The sequence below is a fragment of the Callorhinus ursinus genome, unplaced genomic scaffold (genome assembly GCF_003265705.2).
Source record: "Callorhinus ursinus isolate GAN/ISIS: 27379988/994484 unplaced genomic scaffold, GSC_fseal_2.0 scaffold45, whole genome shotgun sequence".
In the NCBI taxonomy this organism is placed as follows: Eukaryota; Metazoa; Chordata; class Mammalia; order Carnivora; family Otariidae; genus Callorhinus; species Callorhinus ursinus.
In genome coordinates, this window is record NW_027397107.1 from 5,513,417 (window position 1) to 5,534,650 (window position 21,234).

General features: G+C 51.3%; 1 protein-coding gene across 2 annotated transcripts; it reads right to left on the reverse strand.

Annotated features, from left to right (window-relative positions):
• Positions 1–1,744: 1,744 nt before the first annotated feature.
• On the reverse strand, positions 1,745–20,965 carry VPS33B (VPS33B late endosome and lysosome associated). Of its 2 annotated transcripts, XM_025893312.2 has the most exons (23): positions 20,518–20,965; positions 16,578–16,658; positions 16,172–16,233; positions 14,860–14,909; positions 14,600–14,667; positions 10,667–10,712; positions 9,554–9,648; positions 9,155–9,259; positions 8,648–8,744; positions 8,092–8,169; positions 7,815–7,888; positions 7,211–7,297; positions 6,939–7,029; positions 6,437–6,511; positions 6,112–6,176; positions 5,932–5,986; positions 4,869–4,915; positions 4,163–4,295; positions 3,471–3,544; positions 2,873–2,974; positions 2,612–2,687; positions 2,389–2,505; positions 1,745–2,103 (listed from the first exon to the last, which is right to left on the reverse strand). In XM_025893312.2, exons 1-23 carry the CDS (start codon positions 20,611–20,613, stop codon positions 2,024–2,026), a joined length of 1,854 nt encoding a protein of 617 aa, XP_025749097.1. In that variant the 5' UTR covers positions 20,614–20,965; the 3' UTR covers positions 1,745–2,023. The 2 variants fall into 2 exon arrangements, with proteins under 2 accessions (XP_025749097.1, XP_073738328.1); XM_073882227.1 differs by lacking the exon at positions 16,578–16,658.
• Positions 20,966–21,234: the final 269 nt, after the last annotated feature.

The following is a 21,234-nucleotide window of genomic DNA, read 5'->3' on the forward strand; positions in this document are numbered from 1 at the left end:
CATGTCTTCGCACTGTAGTTCTGAAGCCAACGAAGTCAGAGAACCATTGGAAGATATCCACTCAGAGCATGTACTCAGCATGTAAAACACTGTGATGTGTGTTTGAGCAGGACCCTGTTACAGGATTGGACAGCATCGTTCTAGAACGCAAGTGCAGTGTGCTGCCACGGCCTATTTCCTTGGTCACAGGCTCGTCGTCTGACTGCCACATATTCTTTATACAGACTAACAGCTCTCTCAGCAGTGTCTTTGATCTTACACAATAGCTTGACATAAAAACTAAAAATTCTAGCTGGATACCTGAAGTACGCATTTTCCTTGGAATATGCACTGACACAGCACCCCTCTACGGAAAGAATAGTTTTGAGGATCCAACAACACAGATTTGGATCTTTTAGTAAGTGGCAGATAGGAAGCCAAGGGACTGGGAGGGACAGTCTTGCAAAAGCCCAGGCAAAAAATATTAAGGATCTCTGACACGGGGATGGTGAGGGCAGGAGGAGCCAGAAGCATTCAGAAATAATGGGTAGTGGGCCCAGCTGAATGTGGAGGATAAAAGAAAACATCTGAGGGCGCCTCAGTCAGTTAAGAAGCTCTGGGTGGCTCAGTCGGTTAAGCGACTGCCTTCGGCTCAGGTCACGATCCTGGAGTCCCGGGATCGAGTCCCACATGGGGCTCCCTGCTCGGCAGGGAGTCTGCTTCTCCCTCGGACCCAACCCCCTCTCATGTGCTCTCTCTCTCCCATTCTCAAATAAATCTTTAAAAAAAAAAAAAAGGCAACACACATAAAAGAAAACATTTGAGGTCAAGGTTAGAATTTCTTTCATGAACAAAACTTGGGTAGATGACGAAGATGTCAATTACAGGAATACAGGAAGAGGAGCAGATTGGGGGATTCCAAGTGAGAACAAGAGGCTCAGTTTGAGAGCTTTTTAGACACGTTGAGTTTGAGGGGCCTGTGGAACGACCAAGTTGGAAATACTAGTGTGAAGCTCAGCAGGAAGATGAAAGTTTGACAGCTGGAAGATGAAAGCTTGACATCTGGACAGAGAGGGGATAGGCAGAGACAAGTAATCCAAGGAGACAGACGCATAACCCAGGAGACCACAGGAAGACAACAAAAGAGTGTCACGGAAGCTGAACAGAAGAAAGGAAAAGTGGTTATCAGGGACGTCAAGTTAGAGGAGGACCAAAAAGAGACTGATGGATGTGGTTACAGTTCACAATTTTTAAAAGGTCAAGGGAGAGAAAGGCCACTAAAATCAGCAGTTAAGGGGGGGGGCACTGGTGACCTTTTTAGGAGCCACCGTTTGCTGATGCCTGTGCTTGCTCTAATGGGACACAATCCTTCATTCTGCAGTAAGAGACAAATGCTTAATACTGAAGTGCCTACTGAAGTTAAACAGTAACAGACTCATCTTTTCTAAAATATAAGCTCTACCTGGCTGCCTCAGTTGGTAGAGCGTATGACCCCTGACGTCAGGGTCATGAGTTCGAGCCCCACATTGGGCAAAGGTTTACTTATAAAGTATAATGAACCGCAGAATTTTAGAACTGGAAGGGTGCTTACTGATCATCTATCTGATCGATCCCCCTCATTTTACAGTTGAGGAAACTCTGGTACAGGGCAAGTTTCAGGAGAGAAGCAGACCAGGCCTAGAGCTACTGCAGAGTCCAGACCACAGAACCCATGAAGCCCCTCTGCTTCGCCAAGATGACAGAAGTGCGTGTTGAGAACTAAACATGACGTTGGAGAGCAGAGGCTTTATTTGCAATGATACTCACACAGGACTTAGTGAACGGTACCTCTCCCTCCTCCTATCTTTCCAGCACAAGCTTTACTTCATACACAAAACAGACACGTATCCTGGGGGCCGGAAGTGAGCGCTCTCCTCAGATAATTTCTCTAAATCCCGAGTCAGTTCTGAGCTCCCCGGCTCTTGGTAGGGTAGTTGGCAGACACGTGGTTAGCAGCTGGGACCAAGTTCCTGCATCCCGTAGGGAAACGTGTCCAGGGAGGACGTCAGGCTTTTACCTCACTCATGGCTTCCATAAGGCGAGCGCTGTTTGTGACCGCCGTTGTGAGAAAAATGAACCTGTACCCTATGGAGTCAAAAGCACCAGCACACGTGACTAAGAGCAGATCGGAGGCCCCCACAACAAGCCCCGGCCAGCCCTCCAGTTCCACAGCCCTGACTGGACCAGAGCAGCAGGTTACAGACGCAGGGCCACACTCTTGGGCACGACGACTTGCTGCGCGTGGCGGAGCTGGGCTCCCTGCGCTTGAACCCGCAGCTAGACTACAGTGAGGGGTGCCCGGAGGCCCGTCGGGAAGCCTTCTGAGCACCGCCCTGGGTCCCCCAGGTCCCTCTTTCTGTCCTCTCTTACCTCTCTCTCTGCCCAGGAACCGGAGAGCCGAGACCTCCGAGAACGTGCAGCCGCCCAAGAACACCACCAGGATGAGGCGCAACGACTCGCTGGAGGCCTTGTCCTCCTTGGTCATGTCTGCGGGGGTCGGGCCAGACTCTGCTCTCCCGCGCCGCGCCGGCGCTGGGCGGCGCCCCCAGCCCCCCTCCCGCCCCACCCGGACCGCAGGGCCCGCGCCGCCCACCTGTGAAGGCCAGCTCACTGCAGTTGAGTAGCCGCACCACTTCATCCAGACCCTGCCAGCTTCGCCGCTCCAGCACCTGGGAGGCACGAGCACGGGATTCAAGTCTGAGACCCTAACCGGCTGAGGAAGGGGAGGTCACAGCAGCCAGACAGACTGTCACATCTCTTGTTAGTTACGGGGGCGGCTGAAAGTCGGGATAGGCCAGGGACCAAGAGCATGCAGAGAGTGAAACAGGAATGGCAGCGGGTCGCTTATTCTCACCTGCTCGATGAGTCGGCAGCTCAGGGGCACATAAGCACCACTGAAGACATATGCCATGTCCCGTGGCACTTTCAGATCATACTCGCCATCCACACGTGGGATCTAAAGGGCAAAGGGGACTACGTGAGGCACGTGACAACTCATCTCCCCAGCCTTTTACACGGTCAAAGTACATTCCCCCAAACAGGTCTTATTTCAGCTAAAGGGAAAACCCGCAAAAGCCCTAAAAAAAAAACCCATAAGCAAAGATTAAAGCTTTTGTTCAGTACCCACTGATTCTCCTGAACGAGTTCCCCTGTGCTCCCTATGAAGGGCTGGAAATTAAAGATGCCCCGCTGCTGATCGCCTGGTGACAGGGACATGTCTGTCACTGATGTGGCACTCAGCCTATCCTCTGGCCTTGGTGGGTGCTTGTTACAGGTTTATTAAGTGAAAGAATCTTTTGTGTCTTGTCTCATTATTAAATTAAGCTCATGCTATGATGCTACCAAATGAAAGGATCTTTATAAAAACAAAACAACAAAGAGATGTTGGGGATTCAAAGTACTCCACAAAGGACTGGACCCATGGCTTCCCCATCCATCCTGAATCTACGTACCAAATTCAGCTTCTTGCTGATGGCACGGAAATTGCTCCTCTTGGCCAGAGAACTGAAGGCATCAGTAATCTTTCCTGGGAAGGAAATCTGTGCTGGATCTCATCGAAGATCAACGGATTCATGACCCTGCCCCAGGTGATACCACTCAGGAAATGACAAATAGCAGGATCTTGCAAGCAGCAAGACCGCTCCCGGCTCAAGGCCCTCCTCAAAGCCGTTCCCCTATGATTCCCTGGAACTGATCAAGACACTTGCCACCCTTCGCCCCACCACAGTCTTCATACAGGGTACCGGCCATCCACTCAGTGCAATCTACAGAGTGACCCGAGCTCGCTGGTGAAGGGTGTGGGCGTCAGAGTCAACCGACCTGGGCTCAAATCTGACTTACTCACCGAGGGACCTTAAACAAGTCACTTAACCTCACTCAGCCTGTTTCCTTCTCTAGAAAATGGAGGTTATAAGCTTACGTTTGTGAGGATTAAGTGAGAAACTGGTATCTACAGGTCTCTTACACATGGTAAGTGTTCAGTAAAGGGAACGTGCCCCTGCTAGCAGAAGCAGTAGTAGTGCCAGGAAGGGTGAAGGATCACATCCTCCTTCCCCAGCTCATTCCCTTCCTCCCAGGGAGCTCTGGCTGCTGCGAGGAGAGAGGACTCTGGCCAGGGAAGGGGTTCCCTGCGCTCCCTGCTCACCTGCAGCCTTGTCTGTCACCAGCTTGCTCACTTTACTCTCCACAGCTGTGAGGGTGTCCCCCGGGGCCTGCTCCGTGAGGAGCCCAGCTCGCCGAAGATTGGAGAAGGTCAGCAAGTGCTCAGGGCCGTAGCTCTGAAGAAAATGCAATTCAGTCATTTACTGAGCATCCGCCACACCAAGGTCTAACGCTGTCAGGTGATATGGAGGTGAGGGACAGAAGGGCTATGCATTCTGTGCCCTAAAGAAATAACCAAACACCAAGTGAAGGAGGAAAAAAAAGAAAAGCAGGAACTTATGAGAGAACAGAGAAAGCCACTGATGTGAGGGTGCCGGGGAGGGCTTCAGAGATGAGGGAAGACTAGAGAAAGACCTGGAAGGAAGGCCCGTATCAACCCCTCACAAGATGCTAAAGTGAGGGAGAGCCCCAGGGGTGAGGACTCACCCCCTGGTCTGACAGCTCAGTGGCCCCAGCGCTCCCGGCACCGGCCGCCCACCAAGAGAGCAGGGAGTGGGGGAGACAGGGGCAGGGGGAGGGTCTCTGTGCGCTGAGCGGCTGACTGTCCCGAGATGCTCTAAGAGGGAGGCCGGATTGGGAGCAAAATGGGGATGCAGACAGGAAAGAGGCCATTTCTTCTGCCTCTTTCAGAAGTGTCCAAGGACCTCCCTCCACCCAGTTCCCTCCAGAGTGCACTGTCGCGGCCTCACCTGCAGATACTGTGTTTTCAGAGATCGGTAATCCTTGGGAATCAAACCTGAGGGTCAGGAAGATAAGACAGGTTCACACGAACCCCAGCTGAGGTGTCCTGAAATCGACAGCCATGCCAACCCACCCACCCACCCTCCTGCTCCCCAAACCACCTTTATCAGGAGCAAGGAATCAGTAAATGTTAACCTTGCATCCAGCCAGCTGATTCTAAACTGACTCCTCAATTTCAGCTTGCTTATCGGCAGGGATGGCAGAGGGAGGGGAGCGGGGGGGAGGCAAAGGGACTTGGGCACGCTCCCTCCTGGCTTGGGGCCAGCGCCCCTGCGTACTGCTTTACAGGCTACCGAGGAACAGACAAGTGTCCAGATGAGGTGGAAGAGTGCAGCCTGAGGCGCTTTCCTCCAGTGAGGTACAAAGAATGCGCTTGCAAGTCACGGGATGAGCAAGTCACTGGGACGAACGGTACAGGGGTAGAGCCGACGGTATTACTAGCCGCACTCGTGGGGGGCGCAGGACAACGTACACACTTGTCCCATCCCTGTCGCCTACAGCTGCTGTACCATCGTGTGTCAACTCTACTTCCAGTTAAAAATGAAAAAAAACAGATGAAAGGGTTGCATAACCAGGTTAAAAGTTGTACCGCAGGAGGTTGCAGAATCTGAGCTTTTGGGAATGTTTATAAAATCGTTTGGCTGTCCCCTTTTCCTGGACTGTCTCTTTATTTATGAAAGCTCGTGGAAGGTAGGCGGCCAGATGGAATAGAGAGAGAAATGCCACTCTGCGCTGCGCTGTGCCCTTGCGGTCCTAAGATGTGACAGAGCTTGTTGGGGGGGGGGGGGGGGGCTGGGTGTGGTCCTGCTCAGGGTCGGGACACTAAATGACCCCAGGGCCTCGGGATGTCTCAGGCGGAACAAAGGCTGCTTTAGCTTACAGGGGAAAGAATCCATGAAATTACTGGGAAACGTTCTGTCCGCTAGGATATTCTCTCTGTCATTCAAAATGATTTCTTCTATGCCCGAGGTACAGCTTTTCAGTCTGGTGTCTTTGGTTCCAGGGGCTCACCATTCTCAGTGATGGACAAAAGGCACATGAGGCGAAGGCTTTCTAGAGGCGACACCTGCGCGGGAAGAGAGTCCTAGAGATTTCAAGTCCCATGACCCATGTTCTTCTTTCCTCTTCCTTCCGCTGGAGGCCAAGCCCGCCGCAACACATGGCTCCCAACAACCCCAGCCACCTGCTCACCTGCCGGTCTATGTGTTCTTCGATGTAGCTGGTGCTCTCCCGGATGCTGAAGCCCTCCAGCAGCGCTGTGCGGAAGCAAGAGGAGAGCCCGTTAGGGGGGGGAGCAGCTCAGCTCTTGCCATCTATGCTAACAGGTGTCTGTCTCCCCATCTTTCTCCGTGCTTGGGGGGCGGGGGGTTAGGGGACCCCCGGGACTTCTAGCAGGAAGCAGCATTCCACCCAGCCAGCATCAGCTGGAAGGAGCCAGAGAGCATCTTTGCTGGGTGGGACGGTGCTGGGAGCAAGGAAGCACAGGAAGGAGCCGAGCACGGCCCCCCACGGCTACCGTGCTCAGTCTTGATGAGCTCCTGGAAGTCCTGCTTGGTCTTCTTCTTCATGATGGATTCACAGGCCCCGATATCTGCAGACAGAACAAAAAGCAAGCTGACATATTCCCGGTTCTCGTAGGATATGCCTTTATTGTCCAGAAGAATAAAAACTTTTTTTTTTAAAGATTTTATTCCCTTATTTGAGAGCGAGCGAGCGAACACAAGTTGGAGGAGGGGCAGAGGGAGAGGGAACGGGAGAAGCAGGCTCCCCGCCGAGCAGGAAAGCCCTGCGGGACTCGATCCCGGGACCCGGGGATCATGACCTGAGCTGAAGGCAGAGGCTTAACCAACTGAGCCACCCAGGCGCCCCAAGAATAAAAAGTTCTTAAGGCAAAATGCAGAAGTACTTCTTCCCATTTCAGACAAAACAAGATCATTATTTGCTGGTGAACAAAGACCTGCCCCGGGGCAGATCTCCTCTGTAGCATCCCCTCGCCCTCCCCTCAAGCTGAAACCTACGGACACTCAGCAGGCGGTGCTCCTGTTTCAGTCCCTTGAGCTCCTGGGACACGAAGTTCTTCATCTGCTTGATGTCCATGCCTCTCCGGCGCTGGGGGAAGTCCCCATGAGGTCAACCGCTCCCTGCCCTCAGACATGTGCAGCCACCACCCTCCCTCAGGTCCCCCCGATTCCAAGAGAAAGACAGGGGGGCTGTCATCGTATCAGAAGGGAGCCAAAGGGAAGCCAACAGAGGGAAAACAAAACAGAGGAGCCTGGGCTTGGAGCCTCACGTCATACTGAGCTTGCAAGTTCCGGGCCTTCTGGCTCAAAAAGCCGAAGACGTTGGAGAAGTGCTCATTACGAATCTCATTAAACACCTGCAAGGGCAACAACACAGCAACAACTGACCAGAGAGAACCCTAACCAGTACCCCCTCCCTCAGTAGTGGGGCAGGAGCACAAGACGGGTGCCCAGCTGTTCTAGCAAAAGCACAGAGAGGGCCGCGTGGGTGGCTCAGTCGTTAAGCGTCTGCCTTCGGCTCAGGTCATGGTCCCAGGGTCCTGGGATCGAGCCCCCACATCGGACTCCCTGCTCCGCGGGAGGCCTGCTTCTCCCTCTCCCACTCCCCCTGCTTGTGTTCCTGCTCTCGCTCTCTCGCTCTCTGTCAAATAAATAAATAAATAAAATCTTAAAAAAAAAAAAAAAAGCACAGAGAAAGCTGAGCTGGTATCACAAGTGTATGTTAAACACCCAGCCATTGGGGTCTGGGGTACGCTCACTCCTGGTGGGGGATCCCTCTCCCAGAGGCTCAGCCTCCCCTCCCAGAGCCGCGCCCACAGCCTCGGGCCAAAAGTGGCCCCGGGGGCTGTCCACCGCCAGCACCCGTACCCTCACCTTGTCCTCAGCATTGAGTAGAACCTTTAAGCTCCTGTCAGAGGATGTGACTTCTGGGCCAAAGTCGACACTCCCTTTGAGAGCAGAGGGAGTAGCTCTGAGGACCTCCAGTGAGGCCTTCCCTCTCCTCCCCTTTCCTGAACTGCCACTCAAAGTCCCCCAAACTATCTGGAAGCCAGCAGTTTGTTCAGAGTCTGAGGCCCTCCACAAGCCCTGCCCCCCTGCGAGAGGCCCCGTGAGCTGAGGAGCCTGTCCATCCCGCCAAGATGCCACTTACCACACTTGATGCGGAAGGTGTCGTCCACCAGGCCCTCGTAAACCACCTGGGAGCAAAGGGCCGTCACGAAGTCCACGTCTGAAACGGAGATCCCCGGCCGTGAGGGTCCTCCCTGACCTACGTGGCTACCCAGTCGGCTCGGCGTCAGCTCACGTGCCTCCACGGGGCCTGAGTGCCGGGCTCCCCATCGACACTGCCACTCACAGCCCCGACTTGAGGATCCTTTTTTTTTTTTAAAGTTATTACTATTTTTATTTGTTTAATTTATTTATTTTTATTTTATTTCTTTATTTGAGAGAGAGAGAGAGAGAGAATGAGAGAGAGCACGAGAGGGAAGAGGGTCAGAGGGAGAAGCAGACCCCCTGCTGAGCAGGGAGCCCGATGCGGGACTCGATCCCGGGACTCCAGGATCATGACCTGAGCCGAAGGCAGCCGCCCAACCGACTGAGCCACCCAGGCGCCCCCCGACCTGAGGGTCCTAACTGGGCCGCCACGTTGGCCGGATGCCCATGCCCTCGAGGGTCCAGAGATGGCAGGAGTGCTGAGCATCACTTACCTCTGTCCAGGAGGAAGACATGTCCGATCTCTGGCCTTCGGCCCTTGGTCTCGCCGTCTTCCTCCTCCTCCAGTTTTCTCCACAGTTCGTATGACATCTGCCAGGGACCAAGACCTTCTCAGTCTCAAGGCCAGGTCCCTGCTGCAGCCCACACCTACTGAGGCCAACTCTTTTCCATGTGACACCTCTCCTTGACCCCAAGAGGGGAGCTAATTATTAACACTACTACCCACCGCACTCCCGTCTGTGCCCACCCCTCCCCGCCTTCCCCCTGCTGATGAAGGACTATCTCTGGCCCCAAAGACAAGACTTGGGAGTGCTATCCGGAGGCCCTGGCTCTTGCTTTTCTGTCAGTCACGCAAGTCCTCCTCTCTGAGGAACTCTCCTAGAACAATAAGAGCAAGCTAAAGGATATAGCTCTCATCACAGCTGTCCCTGGGCACTCCATGGTGGGCAGAGGACGAGTACAACAGGGGCCATCGGGACCACAGAACTGCTCGTGCCCACCTTGGTGCACCTGCCAATTCCGTAGCAGTTCGGAAAAGGCCCGTAGAGAGTGCTGAGAAGGTGCAAGGCCTGGGCCACGGTGTTGATCCAGCGCTGATCTCCTTCCTGCAGGAACCGTATGGGCCACAGAGGTATGGCTCAGCCCAAGAGACCCATCTGGAAAGGGGCTACCCCTAGCAGCCCAGGAGCAGCAAGGCCGGTATGTGTGGGGACCGCCTGACCACTCACATTCTGGCTGGCCCCAAAGGAAGTCCTGTGGACATCAGCCATTCAGTCTGCAAAACGCTCTTCCTCGTAATTATAGGAATTACAGGAAGGTTACGTCCATGTTTCTAGACCACTGGACCCCATGTTGTGTCCCCACCTGTTGATGCCAAGACCCAAGGACCCTGCACTTACCAGGAAGTAGTCCCTGAAAAATTCTGGGAGCTCCATGCTCAACAGATCCACATCAAGAGGCAGCAAAGAAAAGGCCCATTCGTCACAGCTCACATCTGCGGGTACAGAGAGCATCAGCCTCCCCGCAGAAGGCACAGGGCTCCACATTGAAAGAGAAGGTCCACCACGGTGACGCAGAAATATCTGAGTGCCTGCCATACATGCCCAGCCCTACGTGAAGCACAGGACACTCAAAGATGAGTGACAGTCTGTGCCTTAAAGGAGTTCATGGTCGGATAACAAGAGACATGCACACCACAGCCTGTCATACGATGTGAGAGGGGCGTGTTTTCATTCGAGTGCCAACCGGAAGTGCTGAGGAAACACTCATTCGTTGGTCGACAAATACTGACGAAAAGCCACATGTGTGTGGGCACTAGGCCGGGCACTGGGGGTGCAGGAATGGAACGGACATGCTCCCCATTTTCTGCGAGAGAATCCCAATCCAGTGAGAAACACACCAGACACATCTCATTACAATTGTGCTCCAGAGAAGAACAGCAGTCCAGGAGCACAAATATTGCAGGGATCGAACCTCAACTACGTGGGGCATAGGAGAAGTACAGGAGTATAGGAAAGACTTCCCTAAAGAAGTGACATTGACGCTTAGAATTTGAGTAAGATTTGGGTGTGAAAAAAAAAAAAAAAAGCTGAGGGTGGAGAATATTCTAGGCCCCAGGAAAAGCAAGTGGGAGGTGCCCATGGCTGGAGGGTAGAGAGTCAGGAGAAGGAGGGAGCTGCACATGATGAGGCTGAGGGGCCAGGAAAGGGCCCATTGCAGAAGGCTGCCGAAGATTCTGGCACCGGGGCGGGATCTCCAGCAGGCGGCACGGTGCTCAGGTCAGCACTGCATGCAGAATGGAGGGAGGGAAGGCACACTTTTTCCTTGTGGGAGTCTCGGAAAGGGAGGAATGGTGGCCCCTGGCCCCCCCTTCAGGGCCCTGTTCCGCTCCTTGTGGTCCGGAACCTCCCCTTCCCCCCAGGCCAACAGGCAGAGAGGAGGGTCCCAGCGTTATTTCCTTCCCTTCTTCCTGCATATGCTCCCCGTCCCCACTCACGGCCACCTCCTCTCACCTCCATAGACTCCCTCTTCCTCCAGCACCATCTCACACGCATGAAACTGAAAGACAAGAGGGAGTGGTTGCTGACCGCCTTCTTCTCTGTTCTTTGTATCTCTCTGGCGTTCCTCCGAAGTCACTGCTGAGGACAATACCTACTGAACCCCCAGTGACGACACAAGAGCGTGGACTCTTTAGGACAACAGGAAGGACCACTGGGACCATCTAGCCCAGCGCTTTGTTTCCCTTTATACACTGTATTTAGGTAGTAAGTCCATTGCTCTTTTCTCCCTGCGAGACTGGAAAGCTCCACAGAGCATCAGCAAAGGGTGCATCCCGCAGACATGGGAGGGAGGGAGGGCAAAAGCGCACCTCAGAAACAGGGGAGGCAAGGCAGGCAGCAGGGAAGGAGCGGTGGTGCAGAGGGGGTCGGGGTAGACACGTACAGGGGACCCCTGGAGTCACTGAGAGAGGTCTGGAGATCCAGCCTGGGGTCCCCGGCACAGGGCATTTAAAGTGGGTGGTTTGTCCAAGAGAAAAGGACACAGAGGGACATGACCGCTAAGGACGGGATTGTAGGGACACCGCAATTAAAAGCACGCACAGGGCAACCCCTGGAGGAGATGAAAAGATGACATGGAGGCAGGAAAGGCGGACTCGGCACCTCTAAAGGCAGCAAAGGTGAGTCTCAGGAGGAATGGGCAACAGTGTCAAATGCAAGGACATTCAGTAGGACAAGCGGGAACCAGGCATCGCCGAGTTTGACAACAGAGCCCTGGCGGGGGACTCAAGAGACGAAGGCAGGGGTGAGGATGCAGGCGCAGTGGCAGCAAGAACTGTTGACACAAGTCTCCACACAACAGAAGGGAGAGCCCCTGACAGGAGAAGACATGAAGCAGGGAGAACTACTAAGAAGGGGTAGACATGGGGCGCCTGGGTGGCTCAGTCGGTTGGGCATCTACCTTCGGCTCAGGTCATGATCTCGGGGTCCTGGGATCGGGTCCTGCATCGGGCTCCCCACTCCGCACGGAGTCTGCTTCTCCCTCTACCCCTCCCCCCTGCTTATGCGTTCTCTCTCTCTCTCTCTCTCTCCTGTTCACTCTAATAAATAAAATATTTTAAAAAAAGGGGGGAGATAGACATGGTTGAAGACAAAAGAGAAAGAATCTATCCGACAAAGCAAGACAGTAGAAAAGGAACGCGGGCATGGGGCCAGGAACACAGATGAACCGGCGGATCGGGGAGGGGACGAGCCCAGGGTCACTTCCTCCTTTGAGACAAATGGGAAGAAGGCGAAATACTTGGGAGGCAATGAGGAAGGAAGGAGGGGCACTCCCATCTGATAATGACGATGGTGGTAAGAGTTGATGTGCATTAAATATTTTACACGTGCTAGGCATCGTCCTTAGTGTTTTTTTAAAGATTTTATTTATTTATTTATTTGAGAGAGAGAGAGAGAGAGAGAGAGAGCGCACATGAGAGGGGGTTGGGTCAGAGGGAGAAGCAGACTCGCCCCTGAGCAGGGAGCCCGATGCAGGACTCGATCCCAGGACTCCAGGATCATGACCTGAGCCAAAGGCAGTCGCTTAACCAGCTGAGCCACCCAGGCGCCCCATCCTTAGTGTTTTATAAGGATTAACTCTCGTTGTCCTCATGATGACTCCACAAGATGTGGAAGATTCATGCTACATATTCCTTATTTTACCTAACACAGAAGAATCCTATTCATCCCTAACTCATTTCTTTTCTTTTCTTTTTTTTAAGTAGGCTCTACGCCCAATGTGGGGCTCAAACTCACAACCCTGAGATCAAGAGTCACGTGCTCTGCAGACTGAGCCAGCCAGGCGCCCTGTCCTTCAGTCAGGTCCATCAGTGAAACTGAAACTGTAGGCCCACTTTTAGTGCTAACTAATGGAATTCCAGAGCCCAGATCAAACACTGCTAATCTTCATAATTAACAAAAGGCGTCTCAGGAAGAGAGATTCCCTCTTCCCTACAGCTACTGAGGGAGAGACTGTCCTGCAATATAAAATTAGGTCAAAGAATCTAATTAGATAGGATGAGAGATGGAGAAAATTCATCGAAGTATCAATTTTGTTTTTCTGTGTACCACGGAGGCTTGTAGGATTATCTGAAACTCTTACCAACTTGTTCTATTCCCTGTTTAAACAAATCTCTCCTTGGAAGTATAATTTGAAAAAAGGGGTTTTATAAGACTCCAAAAACTAGAATTTATTGCCACAGCTCATTTAATAACATGTAAAAGTAACCTGTGAGTCCGACCGGTTGTCTTAATAATTTCTTGCCCTCGTAATGTCGTTATACTTGATATACTTGTATTTCTCAACAGGAAAAATAGCCGTAAGATTTTCTATGAATCTTCCAATGATCTTCAAAGGAAGATCATTAGCTCTCTTTTATTCCTTTCATGTGATGAGAAAACAATATAAGCCTGTAATTTCACTAGATTTCCTAATAAAAACTGAGTCATTTAAATGAAAAGGGGTAAGTACTTGCCATTTGCAACCACATGGATGGAGCTAGTGAGTATTATGCTAAGTGAAATAAGTCAGACAGAGAAAGACAAATACCATATGATCTCACTCATATGTGAAATTTAAGAAACAAAACAAACGTACAAAGGAAAAAAGAGGCAAACCAAAAATCAGGCTCTTCACTAGAGAGAACAAGCTGATGGGTCACCAGAGGGGAGGTGAGTGAGGGGGTGCGAGGAATGGGTAAAGGGAATGAGGAGCACACTTATCGTGATGAGCACGGAGTAAGGCACAGAACTGCTGAATCCCTATATCGTACACCTGAAACTAAATATAACACTGGAGGTTAACTATACTGGAATTAAAATAAAAAAAAATGTTCAGCCCTGTTTTGATTAAAAAAAAATAAAAGGTAAGGTCTACTGTCAACTCCATTTTATAGATGAGAAAGCTGACACACCAAGCAAGCGGTTAAGTAACCTACCCAAGATCACACAGGTGGCAAGTACTAAAGCAAGGATTCACGCCCAGTTTGGCTTCAGTGTCTCAGACCGAGCTACTGCTTCTCCTTTCTCTAGAGTTTTTTGGGGAAAGACTGGAAAGGAATAAAGCCCTATCCTTTCAACCTCTCCATGCGGTGTGCACTCCTTGGCACAGCTTCCTAGGCCTCGGGCAGGCCGTGCAAGTAAGACCACGTACCTTTGCTGACATGGGGGTGAGAGCAGAGCCCGATGGAATCCGGGAACGGACAGGCTGTGATCAAAGCTGGGGTGGAGTAAAATGGTCTCTCGGCTCCTTTCTTGTGTAAGAAAGGGCCTTTCCAAAGTACAGTGGCATGGGGCGCCTGGGTGGCTCAGTTGGTTAAGCGACTGCCTTCGGCTCAGGTCATGATCCTGGAGTCCCGGGATCGAGTCCCACATCGGGCTCCCTGCTCAGCGGGGAGTCTGCTTCTCCCTCTGACCCTCTTCCCTCTCGTGCTTTCTATCTCTCGTTCTCTCTCTCTCTCAAATAAATAAATAAAATCTTTCAAAGTACAGTGGCATGGTTCTAGTAACCCAGGGGCAGCCGCCCACATGCCTTGGATGAGCACGGAGGAGTAATGACTTATCGTATTTATTGTTAAAGGGATAAAGGGTCAAAATCACTGAAACCCCAGAACACAGTGCACATTCCTATACAGAAATCTGAGTTAGAACGGACACACAGCAGGTTATGCTTCAGAAGAAGTCTACATAGAGGCCACCTCTCACAACTCCACAGTCTATAACTGGGGCAGTTTGATGACAGAGCCTCTGCTAAACAAGCAGGGCCACGTTAATGACAAGACAGTGACAGGTGTTTTGTTCAGTCACACATAACTTGCTTTGGGGGAGACACAGCTATTGGCCCCCTGCCCCTTCCCAGCCTTCCGCGCTGATCTACCTTCTCCTACCTCCACCAGGACCCAAACTCACCTTCTGAGGGCTGAAGATCACTTTGTATTTTCGAGTTCGGCCAGCCAATTTGTCAGCATTGACAAGACCTACAGACAGAAGGAAAGCAACCCAGAAAGCCACAGGCCATTAGACTCGATGCAAGGAAGCAGATATCCTCTCCGAGTGGTGTGGCCCATTCAAACCATCTTTTCTCATTAAAAGGTCCTTATGGCCTAGGCCCTTCATCTTGGCCACTCTTTCCTAGGTCTTAGTTAGGTGTGGTGCCATGGCATACTCACTGGCAACATATCGCATGTTCTTGATGCGGGGTCGGACCAAGAAGCACAATCTGTGGGAGAGAAAGTAAAAAAAAAAAAAAAAAACCTCAGTGAAGAAAAATCCTGAAGTCGGTGATAGCAGCTTAGAAGAAATGGAAACAAGGTCAACTCTTCCAACATTTGCTCTTCTCGCCAGGCCTTTAGCTCTCATCCTAGCCAAAGTAATGCCCACTCTCTCGGCCGACCACATCCCGCGCACAGAAGACTCCCTTCGACACCACAGGTACACGGGCACTGCAGGTACTCACTGGCCCATGGCGGCCCCGGGAGCTCCTGCTCTCACATAATTTACAATCCACTGGGCAAAGTCAGATGCACATGTATGGAGTATATTGATAATCAGGTGTTAAAAACAATACAGGAAAGTATACAAAACTGGGTTTTTCAAACGAGGGTTCCTGGAGGTACTCTCCATGGATCCAGGAGAATTTTTTCCTCTAAGGAAGCATGAACATTACTTAAGACCGAAAAATATAAAAGATAAAAACGGAGGCCAGACACAGGCCGTCTGTGACAATGTGCCAAGTGACCAGGACAAATACTAAACACCACGGAAATCCAGAGAAGAAGAAAAACACCCCGGACCGGAATGGTGACAGAGGGCTTCATGGAGGAGGTGGGGCTGGGCTCGTAAGGCTGGGTGTTTTCTGCAGGAGGCAGGCAGAGTGAGCGGAGTGGCCAGAGGGCAAAGGCATGTGCGCATAGTTGGGCAGCATGAGAAAGTGCAAGTCAGGGTGGCTGGCAGGCTCGGTCAGTGGAGCACGTGACTCTTGATCTTGGGGTCAGGAGTTCGAGCTCCATGTCGGGTGTAGAGATCACTTAAAGAAATAAAAAGTAAAAAAGAAAAGAAAAGAAAGAAAGTGTGTGTCAAGCAGAGGCTTGAGGGGACACATGACAGAGCAGGCTGGAAAGGCAAGGTGAGCCTCACTGGAATCTTGGAATCTGTGATGAGCAATCTGGACTTTAGTCAGCAAGTAAGGGAAGCCTGGAAGGTTCCCGAGAAGAGCATAATGAAAATATTTTTGAAAGATTAATCAATCTGGCTAGAGATGGTGGACTGGATTAGAGAGAGAAGAAGACAGGGAAGGGAGAAAGTGCGGAAGGGAGACCAAGTAAGAGGGCACAGCATAACCTAGGCGTGAACTTGGGGAAGTGCAGAGAGGTGAACCACATCACAAACGTGGCGCCAGATCCCAGCCAAGGACAGACGGGAGGTAGAGGTGCAGGGACCTCCTCCGGCCTGGAGCCCAGACAGACTCTCCCAGATACTCACTGTTCATTGGAGCTGAGGGCTGGCTTGTTCTCCACCTTGTACAGTTTGTCAACTTCATGTTGCTAAAGAGAGAACCCAACAAGACAATGCACGTAAGTTCCTGGAAACCCAAAGCAGGACACAAAGAGGACTTCTGTAAGGGATCCTCTTTGTGCTCCTTCTGGGAATCAAACTGTCCCCGACAACCCATCCCACTGAACTTTCCTCAAACTGCCAAAAGAACAAAACCAAACAATTCAAAACCAATCCAAACAACACAATCATCCCCCTTTGTCCACCCAATTCAGCTACCCTGCAATTTCCCTAAAAGGGCAGTCACTCATTAGTAATGTGTACTGTTCATTAAGATAAAAACTGCTTCGTGAGCAAAGAGGAGCCCAAGTCCACTGGGAAAAGGGGCAGGTACCTTCAGGATGGAGACATTGGCAATCCGATCCAAAGGGCTCATGAGATCTGCCTCAATGAACAAGTCCTTTTTTCCTGGAAGCTGAAGGACACAGTACCTTGGGTCACTCCTAGGTCACACACACTCCCTCAGCTGAGCTCATCCAGCCATCCGCTTAATAAAAGCACAGACTGAGTTGGAAGTGCCCTATCATCTAACCCCACATCTTATTTATCTGTAGCCACAACAGACGTTTCTTTATATATTCACCTAGTTTGTCTTCTCATTTTCTGTACCAGTGGAGAGCTATTTCACCTTCTTGAAGGTTCAGTCCTCGTCACTCAACCACTCAACGCTTGCCCATGACCTTGTTCTGCATCATTGCTCTGTTCTCCACTCTGCCTCCCAATAACCCCGATCGCCTGCTGAACTAAGCCAAACCGCACAAAGCCCCACTTTGCATCTGTCAACCCTTCAACTAACTGCCATCTCTTTTTAAGTAGCGTTTTTCTTCTAATTACAAAAATAACTCATGTTCAATGCAGACAACTTAGCCCATTACAGTCCAAAGCCACCCACCTACTCTCGCATCCAAATCCCTGCCATCTGATTCCTGCATCCCTTCTGATGCTGCTGTCTCATGTGTCCAGGGGAAGGAGGGGTCCCACTGAGTGGCAGAGAGAGGGAAGTCATCAGAAGTTTGCTCTCCAGGGGCACCTGGGTGGCTCAGTCAGTTAAGCGGCTGTCTTCGGCTCAGGTCATGATCCCAGGGTCCTGGGAACAAGCCCTGCATCGGGCTCCCTGCTCAATGGGGAGTCTGCTCCTCCTGCTTGTGCTCTCTCATGCTCTCTCTCTCAAATAAGTAAAAAAAAAAAGAAGAAGAAGAAGAAGAAAAAGTTTGCTCTCCACTAGGCCTCGACAAATGGGTAGGGTGTTGGCAGTGATAGAAGATGGCAATCCAGCAGAGGCCGGGGCAAGAGAACAGGCTGAATGGTAAGGACAGAAAAAGCCATTTGGTTTGCGTAAGGTAAGTGTAGGGCAGTGGTTCTCCAGCCGGGATGATTTTGCCCCATGGGGACATCTGGCAGTGTCAGAGACGTTTTTGGTTATTTGACTTGGGGCAAGGGGTTTGACTGCCATCTACTGGGTAGAGGTTAGAGATGCTGCTAAACATCCTGCAATGCTTGGGATAGTCCCACAGCAAAGAATTAACCGGCCCCAAATGTCAGTGCCTGGGAAATCTTGATGTAGGGCAATGGTGGGAAATAGGATTGAAAAAGTTGACTGGGGGGCGCCTGGGTGGCTCAGTCGTTAAGCGTCTGCCTTCGGCTCAGGTCATGATCCCAGGGTCCTGGGATCGAGCCCTGCATCGGGCTCCCTGCTCGGAGGGAGGCCTGCTTCTCCCTCTCCCACTCCCGCTGCTTGTGTTCCCTCTCTCGCTGTCTCTCTCTCTCTCTGTCAAATAAATAAATAAAATCTTAAAAAAAAAAAAAAGAAAAAGTTGACTGGAACTGGAGCATGAAGGACCCCGATGTCAGGTTAGGGAGTTTGGAGTTGATCCTCTACGAACAAGGGAACAGAAAGCTTTTGAGCCTTGCAGCATCCACTCAGCTGGCAATTTTAGTTAGATAACTGGACAAGCACTGTGAGTGCAATGGATTGGAGGCACTGGAAACTGAGGCAGGGAGTCCACACATGCGGTTAAAGCAACAGTCCAAGCAGCCCAAGTGTGTAGCAATAAAATGAGGACCTGATTTAAGCTGGTGGTGCTATGAACAAAAATACGTTAAGGATACATGGAATGTGTAAGAGAATTTTTTAAATAATTGAAAGAAATTAACAGTGTTAACAGCGCTTATATCTGTTAGTTGAATGTGATTTTTTTTCTCTTTAAACTTTCCCTTATCTTCTACCTTCTCTATAATGTGTAACTGTTATTGTATAATCTCTAAAGTCGGGTGTAAGGAAATATCCTTGGGACTCAGCGACTGGTTCAGTTAAATATGAGGAGGGAAGGAGAGTCAAAGATGATTCTGAGGGCTCGAGCCTGAACAGCAGTGCCAGTCAACAAGTCAGGGGCGCCTGGGTGGCTCAGTCGGTTAAGGGTCTGCCTTCAGCTCGGGTTGTGATCCCGGGGTCCTGGGATCGAGCCCCACCATCGGGCTCCCTGCTTGGTGGGAAGCCTGCTTCTCCTTCTCCCACTACCCCCTGCTTGTGTTCCTGCTCTCGTTCTCTGTCAAATAAATAAAATCTTTAAAAAACGAAACAAGAATTAAGTCAGAAGAAGTCAGTTTGAAGAGCAAATTATTGCACAGAAACCTGCACCTGCCATGGTAAGTCACCCTTGTGGGCAGCCCCTCCCGAGCTCCATGTACAAATGCCTATCCTTGGTCTCCTTTACTCTCTTTCATGTGCTTCTCACCTATAAGCAGCTTTAACTAGCATCTCTTTTCAATTCCTCACACGTTTGAGCGTCTTTTATGTGCCAATCACTGTGCTACCACTACGGGGCACATAAATGAGATATAAAATTTGGTCCCAGATCCCCTGAGGTTCTCTGAGGTTCTTCCAAGTACCCATTTTCATCCCGACTGCAGCTCTATGTTTCTATCTGCTGGATGTTCCTCCTAGCATCTTCACTTCACCCTTTTCAAACCCAAACTAATCAGCTCCTTCCTCTAATTTTTTTTCATTTCATTCAATGTTCATTTAAAAAATATTTATTAAACACATGCTATGTGCTTGACTCTACTACACTAGGTACTCCCTGGGTACACAGTGCTGAACAAAACAGACATGTTCCCTGTCCTCAAGGACCTTCTAATCTAGTAGGGAACGTGAACATTAAATAAGAAAATATACATATAACACATTACAACTATAGCAACAGCATTGTTTTCCTATTAACATAAGATAAAAATCTCAAACTCAGCTTTGTTTCTCTGTCGTCCTTTACAATCAGTAAATCTTTGAGTCTTCTTTCACCATGACTTCAAAATCCATCCCTGTCTTTCGTTCCCACTGTCACTAATTTCGCCTGATCTGTGGCCTCCTAACCAGCATTCTTGTTCCCCATTCACCCCACTCCACACATGGCTATAAGAATCATCTTCATTTTCTTAAAAGATTTTATTTATTTATTTGAGAGAGAGAGAAAACAAGCCGGGGGGAGGGGCAGAGGGAGAGGGAGAAGCAGGCTCCCCAATGAGCAGGGAGCCTGACTAGGGGCTCAGTCCCAGGACCCCAGGATGATGACCTGAGCCGAAGGCAGCCCCTTAACTGACTGAGCCACCCAGCACCCCTAGAATCATCTTCGAGTATTGCTTCACCCCTTAAGTGGGGAAAGAAAATCTTCAGTGGCTCCCTAATGCCTACTGCGTAACTTCTGATTGCTCTCTTCCCTGTATGGGCCTTCTCCTTCCCTGGTTCCTCAACTTTGCTTCTACCAACCAGTCCATCTGCCTGGAACATGCTCCCCCCATCTCCAAGGAAAATATGCTTATTCTTCACAATCCAGCTCCTTAAAATTCCTCGATCACTCCAGCTAAAAATGACCGCTTATTCTGAATGCTTCCAGCACCCTAGCTATCACCCATTTACCACACACTACGGCGTGTGTGGTACATCTGTATTTCATAGGCTCCTACTGGAGTAGATCCTTAAGGACAATGAAGTCTTAACCATCTTTCCATCCCCCAGTGATGCGGGGAACGACTGGTGTCTCCCCTTGCCTGTACCAAAAAGAAGTGACTTCATTAATTCTCTGCCAGGTCCCAAGCAGCTCTTAAATGCCCTGTGGTTTTCCTTCCTAAATGCTCCATTTTGGACCTGCCCCAGAAGCTCCAAGGACAATACCAAGGGCCTGGAACAAGATCAAGGGGACTCCGCGAGGAAGAACTATGCGTCCAGGGAGTGCTAAACTGTTGATGCAGAAAAGGCCCCAAGCGTGGCGGGCACTGACCTGCTCCAGCAGATAGATGAGCTGGTCTCGGGCCAGCCTCTTGAGCATGGAGAAGTCAGGCAGCTCTGGGGCGTCCGGCCGATGGGGAAAAGCCATGGCAGCGGGCACCAGAGCAGCGGGGTGGAAGAAGGGCGACGCCCTCCGCTCAGAGAAGCTCGGCAGCAGCCCGGGGTAAGCGCACGACCGCGCTCCTTCAGGCCCGGGCACGGTGCGAAAGAGCCCCCGAAGGGGCCCTCGCTCCTGCGCGCGAATGAATGGCCCCCTCTCGGTCAGACAGCCGCAGCCTCGGAGGAGCCTCGTCCAGATCAGCAGGCGCGGGACCGACCCGCCCCTCCCTGGTCCACTCCGCCTGTAACCAGGATCCCGGTCTACACCCCCAGATTTCGCGGCGTGCGGGGAAAACCCTGGCCTCCTGCCAGAGAGAAGCGACTTCCTAGACCTCCCGGAAGTCCCGTGCGCTCGACCAGCGCTTAGCCTACCGGGACGGGGACGGCGCGCGGGAAGGGACATTTAAAAGCGGGAGGCAAAGGGTCAACGTTCCAGTCTCCCACCTGGCCGGAGGGGAGTGTTCCCGTCATCACTAATCTTTAAGGGTACGCCCAATTCTCCTAGCTCGCTCAAGCGAGGGTTGGGCACTTTTGCTAGATTTTCAGAACTTCGTAAAATGGGCGAAACCCACTCCGGGTCCGGAGAGCACTGATCCCTAGGGATCTTGGC

Bases quoted from the DNA above. Each gene is read 5' to 3' on its own strand.
- VPS33B (XM_025893312.2), bottom strand. From the start codon at position 20,613: ATGGCTTTTCCCCATCGGCCGGACGCCCCAGAGCTGCCTGACTTCTCC. The intron at 8,745-9,154 runs GTGGGCACGAGC...GGTCCCTGGCAG, and splicing joins GAATTGGCAGGTGCACCAAG to ATGTCATACGAACTGTGGAG. The intron at 4,916-5,931 runs GTGAGCCCCTGG...CCTGACCCTCAG, and splicing joins TTTGTCCATCACTGAGAATG to GTTTGATTCCCAAGGATTAC.